The 16,245-nt window shown below is 37.9% G+C and overlaps 1 protein-coding gene across 2 annotated transcripts in view; it reads right to left on the bottom strand.

The window, feature by feature from the left end:
- The window catches only part of RIF1 (replication timing regulatory factor 1), a 47,343-nt gene extending 33,547 nt beyond the window's left edge, over window positions 1–13,796 (bottom strand). For both annotated transcript variants that reach the window (XM_007424454.4, XM_088146549.1), the window contains exons 1-10: window positions 13,593–13,796; window positions 8,606–8,684; window positions 7,894–7,990; window positions 6,537–6,667; window positions 6,357–6,451; window positions 5,441–5,627; window positions 3,653–3,745; window positions 3,435–3,573; window positions 819–970; window positions 139–256 (exon numbers count right to left, since the gene is read on the bottom strand). In XM_007424454.4, the coding sequence (XP_007424516.1) occupies window positions 139–256; window positions 819–970; window positions 3,435–3,573; window positions 3,653–3,745; window positions 5,441–5,627; window positions 6,357–6,451; window positions 6,537–6,667; window positions 7,894–7,990; window positions 8,606–8,684; window positions 13,593–13,696 (1,195 nt within the window). In that variant the 5' untranslated portion in view covers window positions 13,697–13,796. The remainder of the gene's footprint in view (window positions 1–138; window positions 257–818; window positions 971–3,434; window positions 3,574–3,652; window positions 3,746–5,440; window positions 5,628–6,356; window positions 6,452–6,536; window positions 6,668–7,893; window positions 7,991–8,605; window positions 8,685–13,592) is intronic.
- Window positions 13,797–16,245: the final 2,449 nt, after the last annotated feature.

Below are 16,245 nucleotides of genomic sequence, written 5' to 3'. Positions count from 1 at the left end.
TGGTAGAATCGAGATTGCCCCCTTCCTCCCCTTCCAGAATGGCATATACCACCACTGTAGTCAACCCCGCCGAACCTTCCCAGTGCTTCCCCTCCCTCCTCACAGCTGCCAATGTGGTCGTACCTGCTTGCTTCATACCTGATTTCTGTGTAGATCCTGGAATTGCTAAACTCTGATTAGGAGCTAACCGTGATGAATTTCCTTGTAGAAGAGAGGCATCTAGGCTTAAAGTGTTCTGAATTAACGGTACACAAACCTAGAAAAGAAATGCTGAAGCATGAGGCCCAAAGTAAACTAACTGGGCAGATTAGGCCCCCATTATTTATTCTAGCAATACACAACAATTGATATCTACGGCATAAAGACAATATTTATTGAATATTTGTGATAGATGAAAGACAGCTTCAGGCACATAGCGATCTGCTGTGCTGTTTCCTGATCACAACATTTTTTAAAAACATTAATTTAGACAATACTGTTAAATGCAATTTAACAAACATGTATAACCAATTCAGTTCTACTTAACTCAATAGAGCAAAGATCCATAAAGCTTTTAATAGCTCAATGTTGTTTAATAACTACTAACTTGATTAGTTTCATTATTATAAATCTTTATAAATTCCAGTATTCTACACTGAACAAGTTTCATTGACTACAATCATGACCATGCAATATTAGGATATGTAAAAACTTAAAATTGTTAAACAGATTTATTTTGTGAGAAGATATATATCAAACAGAAATCTAGGTCAAAGAGTCTTTCAGAATCCTATTTTAACTAATGCTTAATATTAGTTTAACAGCAAAGATTAAGTTACCTTTTCAAAGTGGGCTGGAAGCTGAGGCCCAAGCCTCATTAATAAATACCACCAAACCTCAAGCTTGGTCAGTGCCAGAGTTTCAGTTCTCACATGAATAGAGCTCAGTGGTTGCATCAGCAATTTCAGCCTTTTTGCACTGCATAATATCTCTTGGAAAATAGAAATTGAAAATATTTATATTATAAATATTTATAATATTTATATTATATCCAATATAAAGAGAAGCATTAATTTGTCTTGCCTAATTGGGTTGCCCTTAACTGAAAGCGGATTTGTCCTACAAATATGCCACCCCTTTTTTTAAAAAAATTTTTATTGAGGATTTTAACAATACTAAAAGATAATCCAAATGAATATCAGAAATAAAAAAAAGTAGAAAGAAAATAAATACAAAGTGCAAGAAGAAAAAGGAAGAAAAAAGAGAAAGAAGGAAAAAAGAATGTTTAAATGATTTCTGGTCTTCTTTGCTACAAGTACAATTAAATTACAAATATGCCATCCCCTTCCTATGGATGTTTCGGCATTGTAATAATTCACTTACATTTGTGTAATGATTATGTATTTCAATTCACTATTTCCTACCCAACTCTTTACCAATCCCCCAAGAGCTTCAAAATGTAGTCTTCTAACGAGCTTTCTTGTGGGAAAGGCTAATTATCCAAAAAAGTATTGTAGAAACCTGTCTCTGAGGAAAAGGCATCTTTCAGCACACTTTGTAACTATATTAATGATTTGTGTTCATTGTTTGTACCCAGAAACATATTCATAATACAGCAAATTGATTTTCTAAAAACCATATGGTAACCAACTGACAAATAAATTATAGACATATTTAGGCATCTGAAATTGTTTACCACTTTAAACTCATACATTATGTCAACTTGTATTAAGCCATAGCACATTTTCTCAGGATCACATCTTATCAATTCAACTGTATTTACTCTTAAAAAAGAAGTAGATAGATTAGACTGATTTATTCATTATGTAGAGCATTCTGTATCAGTGCCTCCACTGGGTCTTTCACCAGTGGCAACACTGCTTTAACTTTTGACATACATAGGAGAACTACTGTCTCCTTGCAACAGGAGGAAGTGATGATGATCCTATGTAGCCAGACTCTGTTTTGTTTGCACTTCTCACAGAAGTTTGAGAGGGAAAAGTATTCAAATCACCAAAGGGGGAAAAAATCACGAGTCTGGTAGGGGATATTCCATTTTTGACCTTGGATAGGATGGCATTTCCCCATTCAAGGGTGGTGCACAATTTGGGGGTCTTCCTGCACTCACAGCTCCTGCTTGATGAGCAGATGGCAGCTTTGGCCAGGAAGGCCTTTGCACAACTTCATCTGGTATACCAGTTGTACTCTTTCTTAGATTGGGGGGCCCTTTAGAGGTTACTGCAATGTGCTCTACTTGGGGCTGCCCTTGAAGATGACTGTCAGGTTCAGCCCAAAGAACTCCAAGAGACAATGCAAATACAGTTCTGTTGCGTTTATTAGCTTCAATCTCAAGACGGAAATCTCACCAGACTGAACCCTAGTTCCCAAGCCAGCCAGCCACAACACTGTGAATTCCTTAGGGAGGTGCCAGCCTCATCTTCTTGAACTTCCCACACTCCTGTTGGGAGCTAAGAACATGCTTATCTCCCTGAGCCTGGCCTTCATAACACCATTCCATCACAATGACCTGGAAACTTTAACTGATCTAGAACGCAGTGGTGCAGGCACTGATGGGCATGCCTCAGTATGCCCATGTAACACCTTTGCTTCATAAGCTGCACTGGTTGCCATTTTGCCTCCAGGTGTGATTCAAGGTGCTGATTGCTACCCATAAAACCCAACATGGCATAGGCCTGGTTACTTGAGGGATTGCCTAAGAGACTGTTGGCATCTGGCAGCAATAACAACTACTGTATTTTTCCGTCTATAAGATGATACTTTTTTCTAAAATTGTTACACTAAAAATTGAAGGGCATCTTATGCAAGGAAGTCAGCCGAGGAGAGAACTGCGCGGTTGCAAAACTGCCCATACTTTGTCTCTGCAAACAGGCTTCCTCCTATCACTAGCCTCCAATCACGAGTGAAATAGCTTGTCTCTGCAATCAGACTTCCTCCAATCATGAGCCTTATGTAACTGACGTCAGCTGATGATGAACAAACCAACTGGAGGAAGTCTGTTTGCAGAGACAAGCTATCGGCAGTTTCACTCGTGATTGAATGTAATCAGTTATGCAAAAGAGCATGGAAATAGAGCTGCAGAGAGGCAGTTTGGACCTCCTCCCACTGAGTGTATCATGTAAATGTTACCTAATTACTAAATAAAAATGTGTTCTGCTTTATCTTTAAATATTGATTTCTTAATTTTGGGTTGGAAAAGTGGGGATCGTCTTATACATGGGGGCATCTTGTAGATGGAAAAATACAGTATATAAATCTTATATAGCTAATCAATATGTGACAAGGTGGCAACTAATTTAAATTTAATTTAAACTATCAACATTACTAATAGCTCCCTATGTTTTTGGGTGACAGCTTAACCACTGATTTACCCTATGAATGTGAGAAACAAGAGTATATTCATTGCTGATACATTACTGCTCAATATTTTAGCTTACCAGGATTTAGAGCAAAGTTATCAATCAGGCTCTTCCATGCAATGAAAGCTATTTTCTTTACCAGTGGTGAGCCACTACGAAATCCAAGTTCTTCTAACTGCAGCAAGGAATTGATAAAGCTTCCACTACGATGCAGTGCCTAAGGGGAAAAAGATATAATCTAATACTGTAATGTACTTCCAATATCATAGCTGAAAAAGAATTGTTTTCCAACTTACTTTACCAAGCAGCTTTACAAACAGGGGCCACAGTTTCAGAACATATGCTTCGTGTTTTGAAGAAAATAGCTTTTGGAGTTCTGGAATTACTTTCTGTAGGAATATAACACAGAGATTTTATTAAAATGTTGTATTCAATTAGATAAAAACAGTCCCTTGTATCTCTGAACAGGGGCTATTGGTTGCTAAGAGTAAGGCGAGTGTTAAAAAAAACAAGAGAACCCATTGCCTTGATGAGATTCTTGTGGGCTTGTTCAGAGGTGGCCAGCTAGGGCCCTAGGACGGCATCCTGAATTAATGTTTTAAATATCTAGGAGTTGTCAAACATCTAGAAGGAAAACTGCATGTCAGTTATGCCTCTTCCATCGCCCAGAAACATGCCAAAGCAATTAAAAAATTTAATGGGGTGCAAGAAGGAATGATTGAATTACTTGTGGCAAAATCCATTGAGCTAACAAGGCACAACTCAGCCATTTATTCTTAGCTCTGGCCCCTTGGAGATGTATCCCTAATGTAGCTCTGAGATTAGAAACCGGGCACCCAAGAATTAAAATCAAAGTGGTTTGGATAGGTTTAACTTGGCTCCAGCAACAGTGCTCCTATTAGTATTACTGTGTAATTATAGGTCAAAGTGATGAAAGAGCGCTACAAGCAAACTGCTTTCCTATGGATAGTTGCCTGAGTATTTACTATCCTTAAGACCTGATAAGGGAAAATATGTAATCAAACAGTGGATCTGGGACAGAGCTACCTAATGACCTAAGCTCAATTTTAAACATTTATCAACTTTTCATAAAATCCCAGAGATGTTCTCCTGTAGCCTATTTATTCTCACTCCCTTATCCCATGTATCAATGGACATTTTCTAGAGCTTGCCTTAATGCCACACCCTCAGTATTTTTCAGAGTAGATGCTGTAATATCCCAGGTCCCAAGAGGGTTTCTCCTGTGGAAATGGACTGAGAAAATTGTACATGTTCTTTTATGTTGTGAATTTTATTAAGACTTTCATCAAATGCCAACCCAGTCTTCATTAAAAAAAAAATAAAAATAAAAAAATAAAACCAGGCTGCCCAGATAAATTTTACATTAAATATCAATTGGCTGACAGAGGCTCCATAGTTACATACACAATTGTAAAATTTTATTGTGCAGCTATAAAAATTCATTGCATTCTTGTAATCCTTACAGAATTAATTTGAATCAATCATGTGAAATTGGACTAAAGTTTTTAAGGACTGAATTGACATGCTATTTTATTGCTATCTTTTATCGTTCTGTATCAATTGTCTTTTAGTTTGCATGGTCTAAGACTATAATAAAGTATATATTCATTTATTCAATTAAGAATAAATTTATGAATAACACCTAAATAAACTAAAATTACATTAAAAAAGACCTAAACATACAATTTCATATAGGAAAATATGATTAGTGTAAGGTATTTTGTTAGAAATCACAAATTTATTTATATTTCAAATTTGTCACTGCCCATCTCCCTACAGAGTGACTCCTCTTTCAAAATAATAAATTTTGGTTCAGGCTTCACCTGTATTTATCTACCTATATTTAAAGTACTGACTCTGGTATTTATTTATATAATAATAATATTTTTATATATTCATTGATAATACCTATTCTAGTTTTGTAATTTATTTAAAAAAATATACATGACTGAAAATCAATCTATTAAAATAGCCACACAGGAACTGAATGAAGGTCATGCAAGAAATATGCCTGGCTCTGTGGTGCTCTGTAAACATGTTTATTTAAAATATATTTGACTTACAATAGTCATGAGTTCTTCAGTGACTACTGCCACCTCTTGGTGCTTCTGAAGAAGTGGTACACCCATCTCCAAAGCAGTAGCACTTCTCAATTGTACTTTATGAGCTGAGTGAACCACCAAAGGAATTATCAGCTTGGCCCACTTCACAGCCTGTTCCTCCATGTGGGATGGAGCCTGTTCTATCAGCCTAGATTTCAGAAACACAAATATCAATAAGGCCAAAGTATTTGTAAAAGTTTTTCAAAAGAAATGAGTATGCAGGTATATGTAAATCTCTGTTCTCGCATGCCAGTGGTTTGCATATTCCATCCTGAGTAATTTTACGGTGCTCCAAAGGCTTATTGAAGGTGTCTACAGACCAGGGACAAGATAACTTAATTAGCTGTCAATTATTCCATTGGTGTCAGTCCAATAATGTGGTCATTTGGGCTGACTAGGACCACAAATAAACTAAAATCACTTTAGACTAAGTAAAACCTAGTATATGATCCAGAATTCTTTGCACATTTCAATGGATGGTTGACAGATGAACAATATGGAAAAGCTTCCCCAAACTAAAACTTGCAAGCGACCGTTTTATCCCTGCTGCATTATAAAAATATAATTTGCAATACTGCAGTGCTACAACAATTGGTATACCCCAATTACAATATGAAATGCAATACCAATAAGGACCCAATATAGAATTATCAGCTTAATTGGAAAGTAGAACAATAAGTTTCCAAAAAAAAATAAACACATATACAATTTTCCTGATATGCGCTTCAATAATGCCATAAATTCAAAACATAAGTGCTACTGAGCTTTTAGTACAGTTATAGCAACAGTGCTATAGTTTACAACATAAACCATTCAAGATTTAAACAGAAGTCTTTCTCCTCTTCCAATTTTCAACAGATGTATATCTGACACATACCGGATGATAACATTTAGTGCTTCATATTCAACCACCGTGGAATGTAAATCTCCTTTATGAAGTACTGTTTCTAGCATAGCAATAGTACTGGGTACCTGAAAAAAAAAAGATAACGAGACAAGTATAGCAAGACTTTTTATCAACTTTTATTTATAGGTGATGAAAACAAATAATACTCACCAACTTCCCAACAATATTAGGAGGAAAGGACTGCTTTGAGATTACCCAGAGTGCTCTTGTGCGAGTGTTTTTGTCCCCTGACTTTATAGCAACACTATTCAATATAGAAAGTAGTTCATGTACTTCTGTTTCTGTTAAAAAAAGAAAAACCAGAAATGATTGCTCTAGGTATCATCACTGTGTGCTCCTATACTATGTAATAATTTATAGTAGCAATTTTCTTGGTCTGTATGAAGATTACACTAATTCCTCTGCTACGTCCATTCTCCAACGGCTACAAGCCTGCAGTGTATAATTTTCCCTAAATACCATTACACTGACTGCCCTGGAATTAGAGATACAGGATTTCCTTCGGACAAAAGTTGAGGCAGACAGCATACTATGGCTTTTTGTTAATGTTTCACAGAAATGATACACAGAAACATTCACTAAATGTTCTAGCAACTCACACATACTTAGACTAAATAATCACAAGTGGATACAAAACAATTCACACTTTCACATATTCATAAATGTGTGCAAAGGAATGTATCAACTGTTCTGTGCACCTAACAGCTGCTTTGGGTAGTTAAAGTTAAACATGTTTTGGATGTTCTGACCATCTATGGATCAAAATAGGACTATTTTGTTGTGGATATAGACCAAAATGTGGTTGTTCTAGGCAGAAGTGCTTAGGTGGAGGTAAGAGTGGGAAAAAGTCAAGGCTGAAGGGTTTCTTTAATAATGATGCGTGCCTCTGACAGTAATGGCAATGGAGGAGCTATGAAAGAAGCAAAAGAACAGCTCACATGACTGTTTTGATGTCAGGGAAGTCCATGTTACTTACATATGCCTCAAAGGGCCAGTTTCTTTCACCATGTGATCATCAGCAGTAGCCAAGGGAAGGCAATGCAAGGCCCTGAAAAGTTTGTGGGAGATAGGCAGGTCAATGGGATCCTGTGCCAGGAACTGCTGAGATCACTACAGTAAGGACAGGTTACAGGCTGCATGGAGGAGGAAGGAAGAGGGGGAGACATGTATCTATTTGCCTCAGAAAATCATTCTTGGATCCCTCCAGGTTTTGTTTTGGCTGAAAACAAACAATGGAACCACCAAAACATTCTGGAGTTTATTTATTCCTGCTGAAATTTAGCCCACGTGAAACAGGTCTGAAACTCACATATTCCATTTCATGGACATTTCTATTTGTGATTATACAATTCTTTTAGTATATACATAAGCATCTGTATCTGTATTATTGTACACACACACACACACACACAGACTATGGTTGCCAGTCACTGGAAGTAAGAAACTAGTTAGTCACATATTGATTAGATATAGTTTAGCAATGCTCCAAACACAAAAAGGTATTTACCACATAGTAAAGAAGCAATCTTTGGATTAAACACACAGAATCCTAAAGCTTTTAAAGCTGCGTTGCTCAACTCTGAATTTTCAGTAGGAATATGTGTCTAAAAAAGAAAGAAAATAAATCTGAACTCATAGAACAGAAGACTGATAACTTACATTACTCCAATTTGTCAAGATCTGAAACTGGTATCATTGTCTAATCCAACCTTCCCCAATCTGGTAAACCTCCAGATGCTCTTCAATTGCCATTCGCAGTCACTTTACTAAAAGGTTATGAAAATGAACTTCCAGCATATCTGGAGGCTTACCAAATTGGGGAAGGCTGCTCTAATTACTTAAGATCAGATTAAGTAATCTGATTTTACCCTCAAATACAAAAAAACAACAACTAGTTAACTTGCAGGTTATTTCTGTAATCCACACACCAAAGTCCATATATATTAATAATCTGGTGATCTTCTAGATATGAAAAATAAACAAACTTATTTCTCTAGTTTAACATAAAGGCAAACTTGATAGTATATTAAATTTCTTTACACATTCATCTTCAATATAAAATTTCAGTGGCAGCTTTTGACATGACTCAAATTGTTAAAATCTTACTAAAATATACACTTTTCTAAATTAAAAGTTTGTTAGTATTTATAATGTCAATACAGGTACTTGAGATGACTAAACAGGGCCATAAAGACTAAGCACAGAAGTGAAATGCACACCTTAAATATCTTGTAAAGCTGGGAAAAATGTTTTCCAACTTCAGCTGCAAATTCTTTTCCTTCTTCTCCAGTCAGGCGACTTAATTTTGAAAAACAAACAGGCTTTCTGTTAAAAAGTGCTCAAACACAGGCAAATACATAACTTTTTAAAGGCTAGCCGATACAATCCATGGCTCAGTATAAATCCAATCGTTACAGACTTTTACCAGTATGCAGGTTTTGCTTGTGAGAACTTCAAGCATTTCAAGTTTTCTGTTAATATCCAAAGAAAGTATTTGGGGATAAATGTGAAAGGAATACTGATGGTGATGTTAAAAGTTTGTTGGCTGGCACCATGAATGTTGTTAGTTCAAGAACCCAAATTATTTCCAGCAAACATTAGATTATATGATGCTACAAGGACTATGGATCTGACAAATAATGTATTGAAGACCAAGGTATTTGACAGAGAAAATGGAGCAAATAATTACAAGTTATATATTATTGGTGAAAAACTACAGCAAGTAGATGAATGTTTGTACCTTCATATAATTTTTATGGACAATGGGAAAATGAGTAGAAAAATATCAAGATGCACAAATAGAAAAGTAGTGGGTAGTAAGTGACCCGCTGATAAAATAAAAATTTATTGACAAAAGTAAAAAGAGCTGTGTAGGAGATGTGCTTCTGTGACTTTGCTACATGGAACAAAGAGCTGGTTATGTCAGGAGAAGCTAAACCTGGGGGAATATGGTACTTAAGAAGTGTGTGTGGTAAAACACAACAGAATCAAGAAGGAATGGGTGCTCAATGAATATTGATGGAATATAGAAATGGTACTTAAGAAGTGGCAGTATGAAAGAAGTAAAATGAGGTGATTTCATCATACAGAGGAAATGAATAAGGATTAAAAGCTGTCATTAAATAGAGTTGGTGAGATCCCCAAAAAGAGATAAGAATTTTAAGGAACAAAAGGCAATATATGAAACATACAGGAATGGGGAGAGAGCAAAAATGGTTTGCCAGAATATAGAGTTATGTCATGGTATAGCAAATGATGTTGCTGTAAACCAGATTTAATTATAGTTCCCTTTTTATCTCATGCTTTCAATTTATTTGGCTTAATATTTTTAATTCCTTTTCTATACTCTGCATAACATTACTTATCTCAAAGGGAACAGAGGGAAAGGATATATGTAGTTTTAAGGTAACTATTAATATCAGGACACGCAAAATCCCATAATTATTTAAAAAATACCCATACTATACTTCAGCTGTTAGCACAGAGACAGACTAGAGACAGTTAGAACTTGCATTCACTTATTGGAAGAGTGGGTAACTTGCAACCACTGGACAACTAAAAATTTATGGCATAGGTTCCTGCTAAGTTGAGATGGGAAACACAGGCATCAACAGAAAAGAATATGTGTAGCTCAGGGTTGAACTGTGGAGTCCTTGGGGTTCTCTGAGCTTGGTTGTTTTCTTGCAAACGTTTTGTTACCCAGCTAGGTAACATCTTCAGTGCTAGAGTGGAATGGGGTTTGCTCTCTGTTTATAGTAGCATGACAGATTTTATAAAGCAAGGAACACCCTAAACCTTCCACCAATCCCAGAACATTTTACAAAAAACATTTAAAGAGAAACAAATGGTAATTCTCAGATTAAAACACATATAGGTAACCCTATGTGGTATGCAAACATCCAGAGGACACTTAGATGGTAGTAAAATGATAACATCTTAATATGCTTAGGTATATATACACTCTTTTTTCAGTCTTCTGAGAAAAAAATGATTTTGTATAACAGATCATGAACTGTTCATGTGCAAGTCCCAAGTTAAGCTAAACAGCAAGAAGAAAGCCAACCAGTTTCCACAATATGATCTTGAGCATGTACCCATCACTTTCAAGAAGAACATCAAGAACCGCACTGAAGTCCTGCACTTCACTGATAGAGAGAATTAGAGGGAATTGTGGAATGAACTTAAAGAAATTGTTAAAGATGAGAGTGGAAAGAGACTGAAAAAACAAAGAAACAGAAGAAAGCAAACTGGATATCAGAACAAACTGTGGAAATTGCTAAGAGAAGACAAAGACAAAATTCCCAGAAAGGATGTTAACAAAGTTTCAGAAAGCTGTTAGAAGAGACAAGAAGCAGTATTACAACATCTGTAAAAACATTGAAAAAACAAGGAAAGTCTTTCAGAAGACCTCTGAACTCAGGAGAAGGTTCCAACCTTGAATTGGTATGCTAAAGGACATCAATGGACAGACAGTAACCAATTCAAAGGAGATCAAATGAAGTTGGAAGGAGTATACCAAACACTGTACAGAAGAGATGCCAACATCCAAGATACCTCAGAACAGTGTTTCTTAAAGTGTGGTCCTTGGACCCCTGGATGTCCCCCAAGACTCTCAGGGATCTGCAAAATCAAAATTATTTGCCAGCCTAGGTTGAAAAATAATACAATATTAAAATCCAATCAAACAGCCATGAGAAATGGTAGTGGCAGCGGATTCATCAATTTTTAATATGGTAAATATCAATAATATTTACCCATACAAACAAAAGTTCTTTTGGGGTCCTCCATAGTTTTTAAAAGTGAGAAGGGGTCCTGAGAGAAAAAAGTTTAAGAAACACTGCCTTAGAAAATATTTCCTACTTACAAAAATCTCTAGTACTAGAAGAAGAAATTAGATCAGCACTCCAGTCATTACCAAATTGGAAGACTACAGGAACTGATGGAGTACCCACTGAAATATGGCAAGCAACAGAAGAAGAATCAGCCAAGGTTCTAACCAAGCTATGCCAGCAAATTTGGAGAATGATACAGTGGCCAACAGATTGGAAGAAGTCAATCTTCATTCTAATATCAAAAAGGAGACTTAATAGAGTATGCAAACTATCATACAATATCCTTAATTTCACATGTTAACAAAATAATGCTTAGAATCATCCAATGCAGATTACAGCCTTAAATGGAAAAGGAGATATCAGATGTTCAAGCTGGCTTTAGAAAAGGCTGAGGAACACAAGACATTATTGCTGATGCATTCTGGATAATTGAGAAAGCCAAAGAAAACAAAAAAGTCACTATGTGCTTCATTGATTACAGAAAGGTCAATTGTGTTGATCATATCAGACTGGATCTAGGTTGGCAAACGAGTGTAACAAGGCTGCATAATCTCCCCATTTTATTCAACCTATACGCTGAATATTTATTAAAGGAAAGCTTATTTGAAGATGAGCATGGTTTTAAAATTGGAGAAAGAAACATCAGTTATGTGCACTCTGCTGATGACACCCTGATAGCCAAAAATGCAAAAGATCTGCAAGCTTTAGTAATAAAAGTCAAGGAGTACAGTGAAAAAATGGGACTAAAATTAAAGACCACCAAACTAATGACAACAAGTACAATAAGATGATACAGGTAGTTCTTGTTTAGCGACTGCCCTGGACAGCAGCCATTCACAGTTACGTTGGTGATGAAAAAGTAACTTTGTTGTTGTAAATGGTAAATTTATGACCTTTGCAGGTCTGTTAAGCAAAGGAAAGCTGAAGGAAGATCATAAGCACAGTTGCAGTTTCATTTAGCGACTGCTATGCTTAACGATCAAATTGCTGGTCCCAATTGTGGGCACTAAATGAGGACCACCTGTATTGAAGTAGTGGATAGCTTCAGCCTTTTAAGATCAATCAGTAACAGTACAGGAACCAGCAGTCAAGAAGCCCTTCTCAGTCCAGCACTTGGTAGAGTAGCCATGAAGGCCTTGGAAAAGATATTCGGATGTTGAGAGCCACCTACATCTTCAAAGATCAGAACTGTGCAGACAACAGTCTTTCCTGTGACATTCTATGGAAGTGAAAGTTGGACTTTGAAGAAGCAGGATAGGAAGAGAATTGATACTTTTGAACTTTTGTGTTGGAGAAGGCTCCTGAGAATACCCTGGATAGCAAAGAAAAAAAACTCCAAAACAAATGCATCACAGAATACATCAACCCATCATTCTTAATACAGGCACATGTGACCAAATTATTATGTTCTGGACACATTATGTGAAGAACAAATTTCCTAGAGAAGTCTATATTGCTGGGAAAGATGGAAGGAAAGAGAAGAAGAGGATGACCAGTGCTAAGATGGATGGACTCAGTTACACTGGTGATGGGTGCACCATTGGAAGACCTGAAAGACTAGATTGGGAACAGATCATCCTGGAGAAAATTTGTGTGGTTGCTAAGAGCTTACATAGACTTGATGGTACATAATCAATGGCAGTTTTTTTTTTAAAGAAGTATATTGGGATATGGCACCACTGTATTGCCTTTTTTCCATTCCATTATCAGGAGGATACCATGCCTTTAATTGTACAGCAGACAAGCACCACAGGAAATGACCCCATCACCAAAGCTTCACCAGTTGAATTGTGATTCAGAAAGACTTCAAGTTAGAACCATCACTATGTCAGAAAAATACCTGCACCAATAAGTCAAGAACCCAAACACCATCTCTCCTCTATAGCAAGATTTTACAAAAAACACAGAATCCCTGTTCGCATGTTTAAAAGCAAAGATATAAAAAGTGAAGAGAGCAGCAAGGGAAAGGAGTGAATTGTGGAACCTTTCGGCCTGAGACTGAGAACGACGGAGGACAAAGGTTTCACACGTCACCCTTTTTCCATAAACCACCCATTTCCAAGGATGACATTGGGCACTGAAAAAAAATCCTAGGCGCAAGTGGTGACTGCTCAGGAAACTGCACAGAATCGGGATGCTGTGCTGCAATAGGAAGACGCTCAGTAACCCATGGATTCGGGCAAGTAGTGCCTGGATTACGTGCATCATTTGATATTAAGCCTTCTCAAGCAGTCTGGAGGAACCCCACGAATAATGCTACCCCATAAACAAACTTGATTTTTAAAAAATCCTTCACACGGCTGGCGAGACGGCCACCTCCGTCACGTCTCGCATCTTATCGCGGAGAGCACAAGGGGCCACGGCCGGGACTCACTTCGAGAGGGTCAGCAGCCCGTCTGTCAACACCCCCGGCGAGGCGCCGGGGTCCTCGAGGGTTTCCAGCAGGGCCCGGAGGCTGGAACCGGCGCAAGGTCCCATCGCGAAGTGACGGCCTGAGGAAAAGCGGCACAAATTGCCGCCCCACTCCCACCGCACTTCCCGCGCTCGCGTTCCTTTTCTCCCGGGCTAAGATGGCGAAGCGCGGGAGTCGGAGCCTTGGGGAGAGCTCTCGCCCAATCAACGCGCGAAAAGACCGGGAGGAGGCGGGGCGCGGACTGAGGCGGAACGCCGAGATGTCGAGCGCGGCGAATACCTCTGTTCTTGCGGCTTCTTCTTGGCCCCCCCTCCCCGCTCCCCAGCGAGGTAGAGTGTGGAATCATCGATCGACTCCGTCTTTCTTTCCTTGCCGGAATCGAAGGCGTTTGTGGTTCGCAGTTTTCTTTGTCGATGGCAAACAGCTGTATGCAAAAACAAGCCGGGTCATTTATCCACAGTGCCGACCCGTTGCTGCCTTCTTTTTGTTAAGAATCAAGTCAACGAGGTACTCGTGTTGGAAAGCATTTTGTACCATGCAAAAGCACCCAACTTGACATCAGCGATTCGATTGAGATACTGTGAGCATTTATTCTGTTATAGACAAACTGATACTGCAACTTGCGCTCATTTAAGACTAAGCCCCACTCAGTAAGGTCAGTAGAACTTTGTCCAAAATAAGCCCCCAGACTAACGTGCGAAGGTTTGGAATGCACGGATTGGGAGAACCTGATATCGGAGCTAAGCCATAAAGATGAGTTCATGCTTCCAGTTCAATAAAAACAGGGTTAAGCAAACCATGCTTTAGTGTAGTTTACTTAAGGTAGAATTTTAAGATGGCTTTAGCCAAATTAATAGATCGTTAAATCTACACTTCAGTTTTACATCTAAATCATGTTGTGCGAATGTGTAGAAGTCTGTCATTCTTAGCAAACTGAACTGTGGGAAGAATTGACTAGACTTGATTAAAATTGAATGTTAGCAACTCAAAGTTCAAACGTGTTTTGCACCTAAAACTGCACTTCACCCCAGATCCAATATGAGTTGTTCCCGTTGGATCAGAATTGTTGATTCTGTTGAAAACTTCAGTTTGATGAAAAGTATGCATAAGCACAAAACCAAATCACAAAATCGATTTGGCAATTTTGATTTGAAGGTTCATTTAAGAATGATTGGATGCAGCCTTGTAAACTTGAATGCAGATCTTACACAGCTCTTAATTCAATGGATATGTTGTGCATTGTGTACAGTGACCACAGTTTAAAGTTAAATGTATGTTAAAATAGTGGAAAATACACATCCCTCAGGGTTGAATTGCTGGGGTCTTGGTGTTCTCTGTGCTGGCTTTTCTTCCTGCAGATCTTTCATGACTAGGCTAGGTAACATCATCAGTGCATGGGGGAGTCATGTTTGCTGGCTGTTGTTACGTAGTGGTTTGTCTTTCCAGCCTTGATTGGGGTATTGTTCCTCTTTGTCTGGTACTGGTTCCTGCTTATCTGGATGTTGGTTAAGAGGTGTGTGATGAGGAAGGATGTGCTTAGGGCTGTTTGCTCCTTTCCCTGACTTTGGTTGCTTCCCTTCCTGAATGGTTTATAGATGGAGCTTATCTCAGTATGTCTGTTAATGGCTAACTTCTCAGAGTGCCAAGCCTCTTCTCTTGCATTTTTGGATCTGGCTTGTCTAAAGCCTCTGCTTTAAAAAATGTCTTTTGTGTGTGCTTTCTCCTTCCCTCTTCATCTTTCATGCAAATGTAAGGAAAGGGTTGAAAGCTTTTATTTCCATTTCAGGTTAATTCTGATTTGGCCTGTCGTCCAACCTTGGGCAAGTCACATGAAACAGTCCTGGTTTTCATTAACCATAATCAGAAATAATCATTCTCTCAAACCTTATGTTAAACTGCCATTAATCTAAAATGGAAGTGGGAGGTTTTACTCTAGCACAACCAGTTCTGAGCTGCCAAAATCCAGATGACCACTAGCTAGAGGCAAAGGATTAAGATTTTCATAGTAAGGGGGTCTCAATTTTGGCAACTCAGATCTAATAGTCCTATCTTTATGTGTGTACTAGTGCAGGGAGGAATGTCCACATTTGAGTTTTGTGTAAACTTCTTTTTATTATGCTAAACTCTGGCTTAGCCCAAAACTCAAAAAAATGCCTACTTGTTGAAAGACAAAAAAAGAAGACAAAAAAAATGAAGCTGAAAAACCAGTTGGACAAGTAGGGGCCATGTAGTATTTTGTGTTCTGGGCATGTTTTTACTGGGATCTCAGCTTCTAGAAAAGCTAAGAATTGTAAAGATAATGCATAGGACTGAGGTAGGCATCTTACGTGCAGCCCCCAACCTCCCAAGAGAGTCATTGGGAATCAAGCAGCATACAAGTTTAATATAGTGTTATTATTATTATGGTTGGTCGCACAGTCAGCCAGATGTTTAGACTGGCTTTGGCATTTTTATCCACTATTGAGTCTTTCCCAAAGACCTGGGATAGGCAGATGGTGTTTGATGGTGTTAAAGGTTTTGTCACAGGATATAAGCTGTTCCGAGTAAAGCTGCCTTTTGCAATTGACTGATGGTGATTTTGTCAATGATAATAATAATAATAATTTAAAAAATG

This window comes from Python bivittatus, unplaced genomic scaffold (genome assembly GCF_059951505.1).
Source record: "Python bivittatus isolate LINGU-HERP-01145 unplaced genomic scaffold, Pbiv_v1 ctg000480_np1212, whole genome shotgun sequence".
Taxonomy (NCBI): domain Eukaryota; kingdom Metazoa; phylum Chordata; class Lepidosauria; order Squamata; family Pythonidae; genus Python; species Python bivittatus.
Note: the sequence above shows the minus strand (reverse complement) of the source record. Positions and strands in the feature narration are given on the sequence as shown.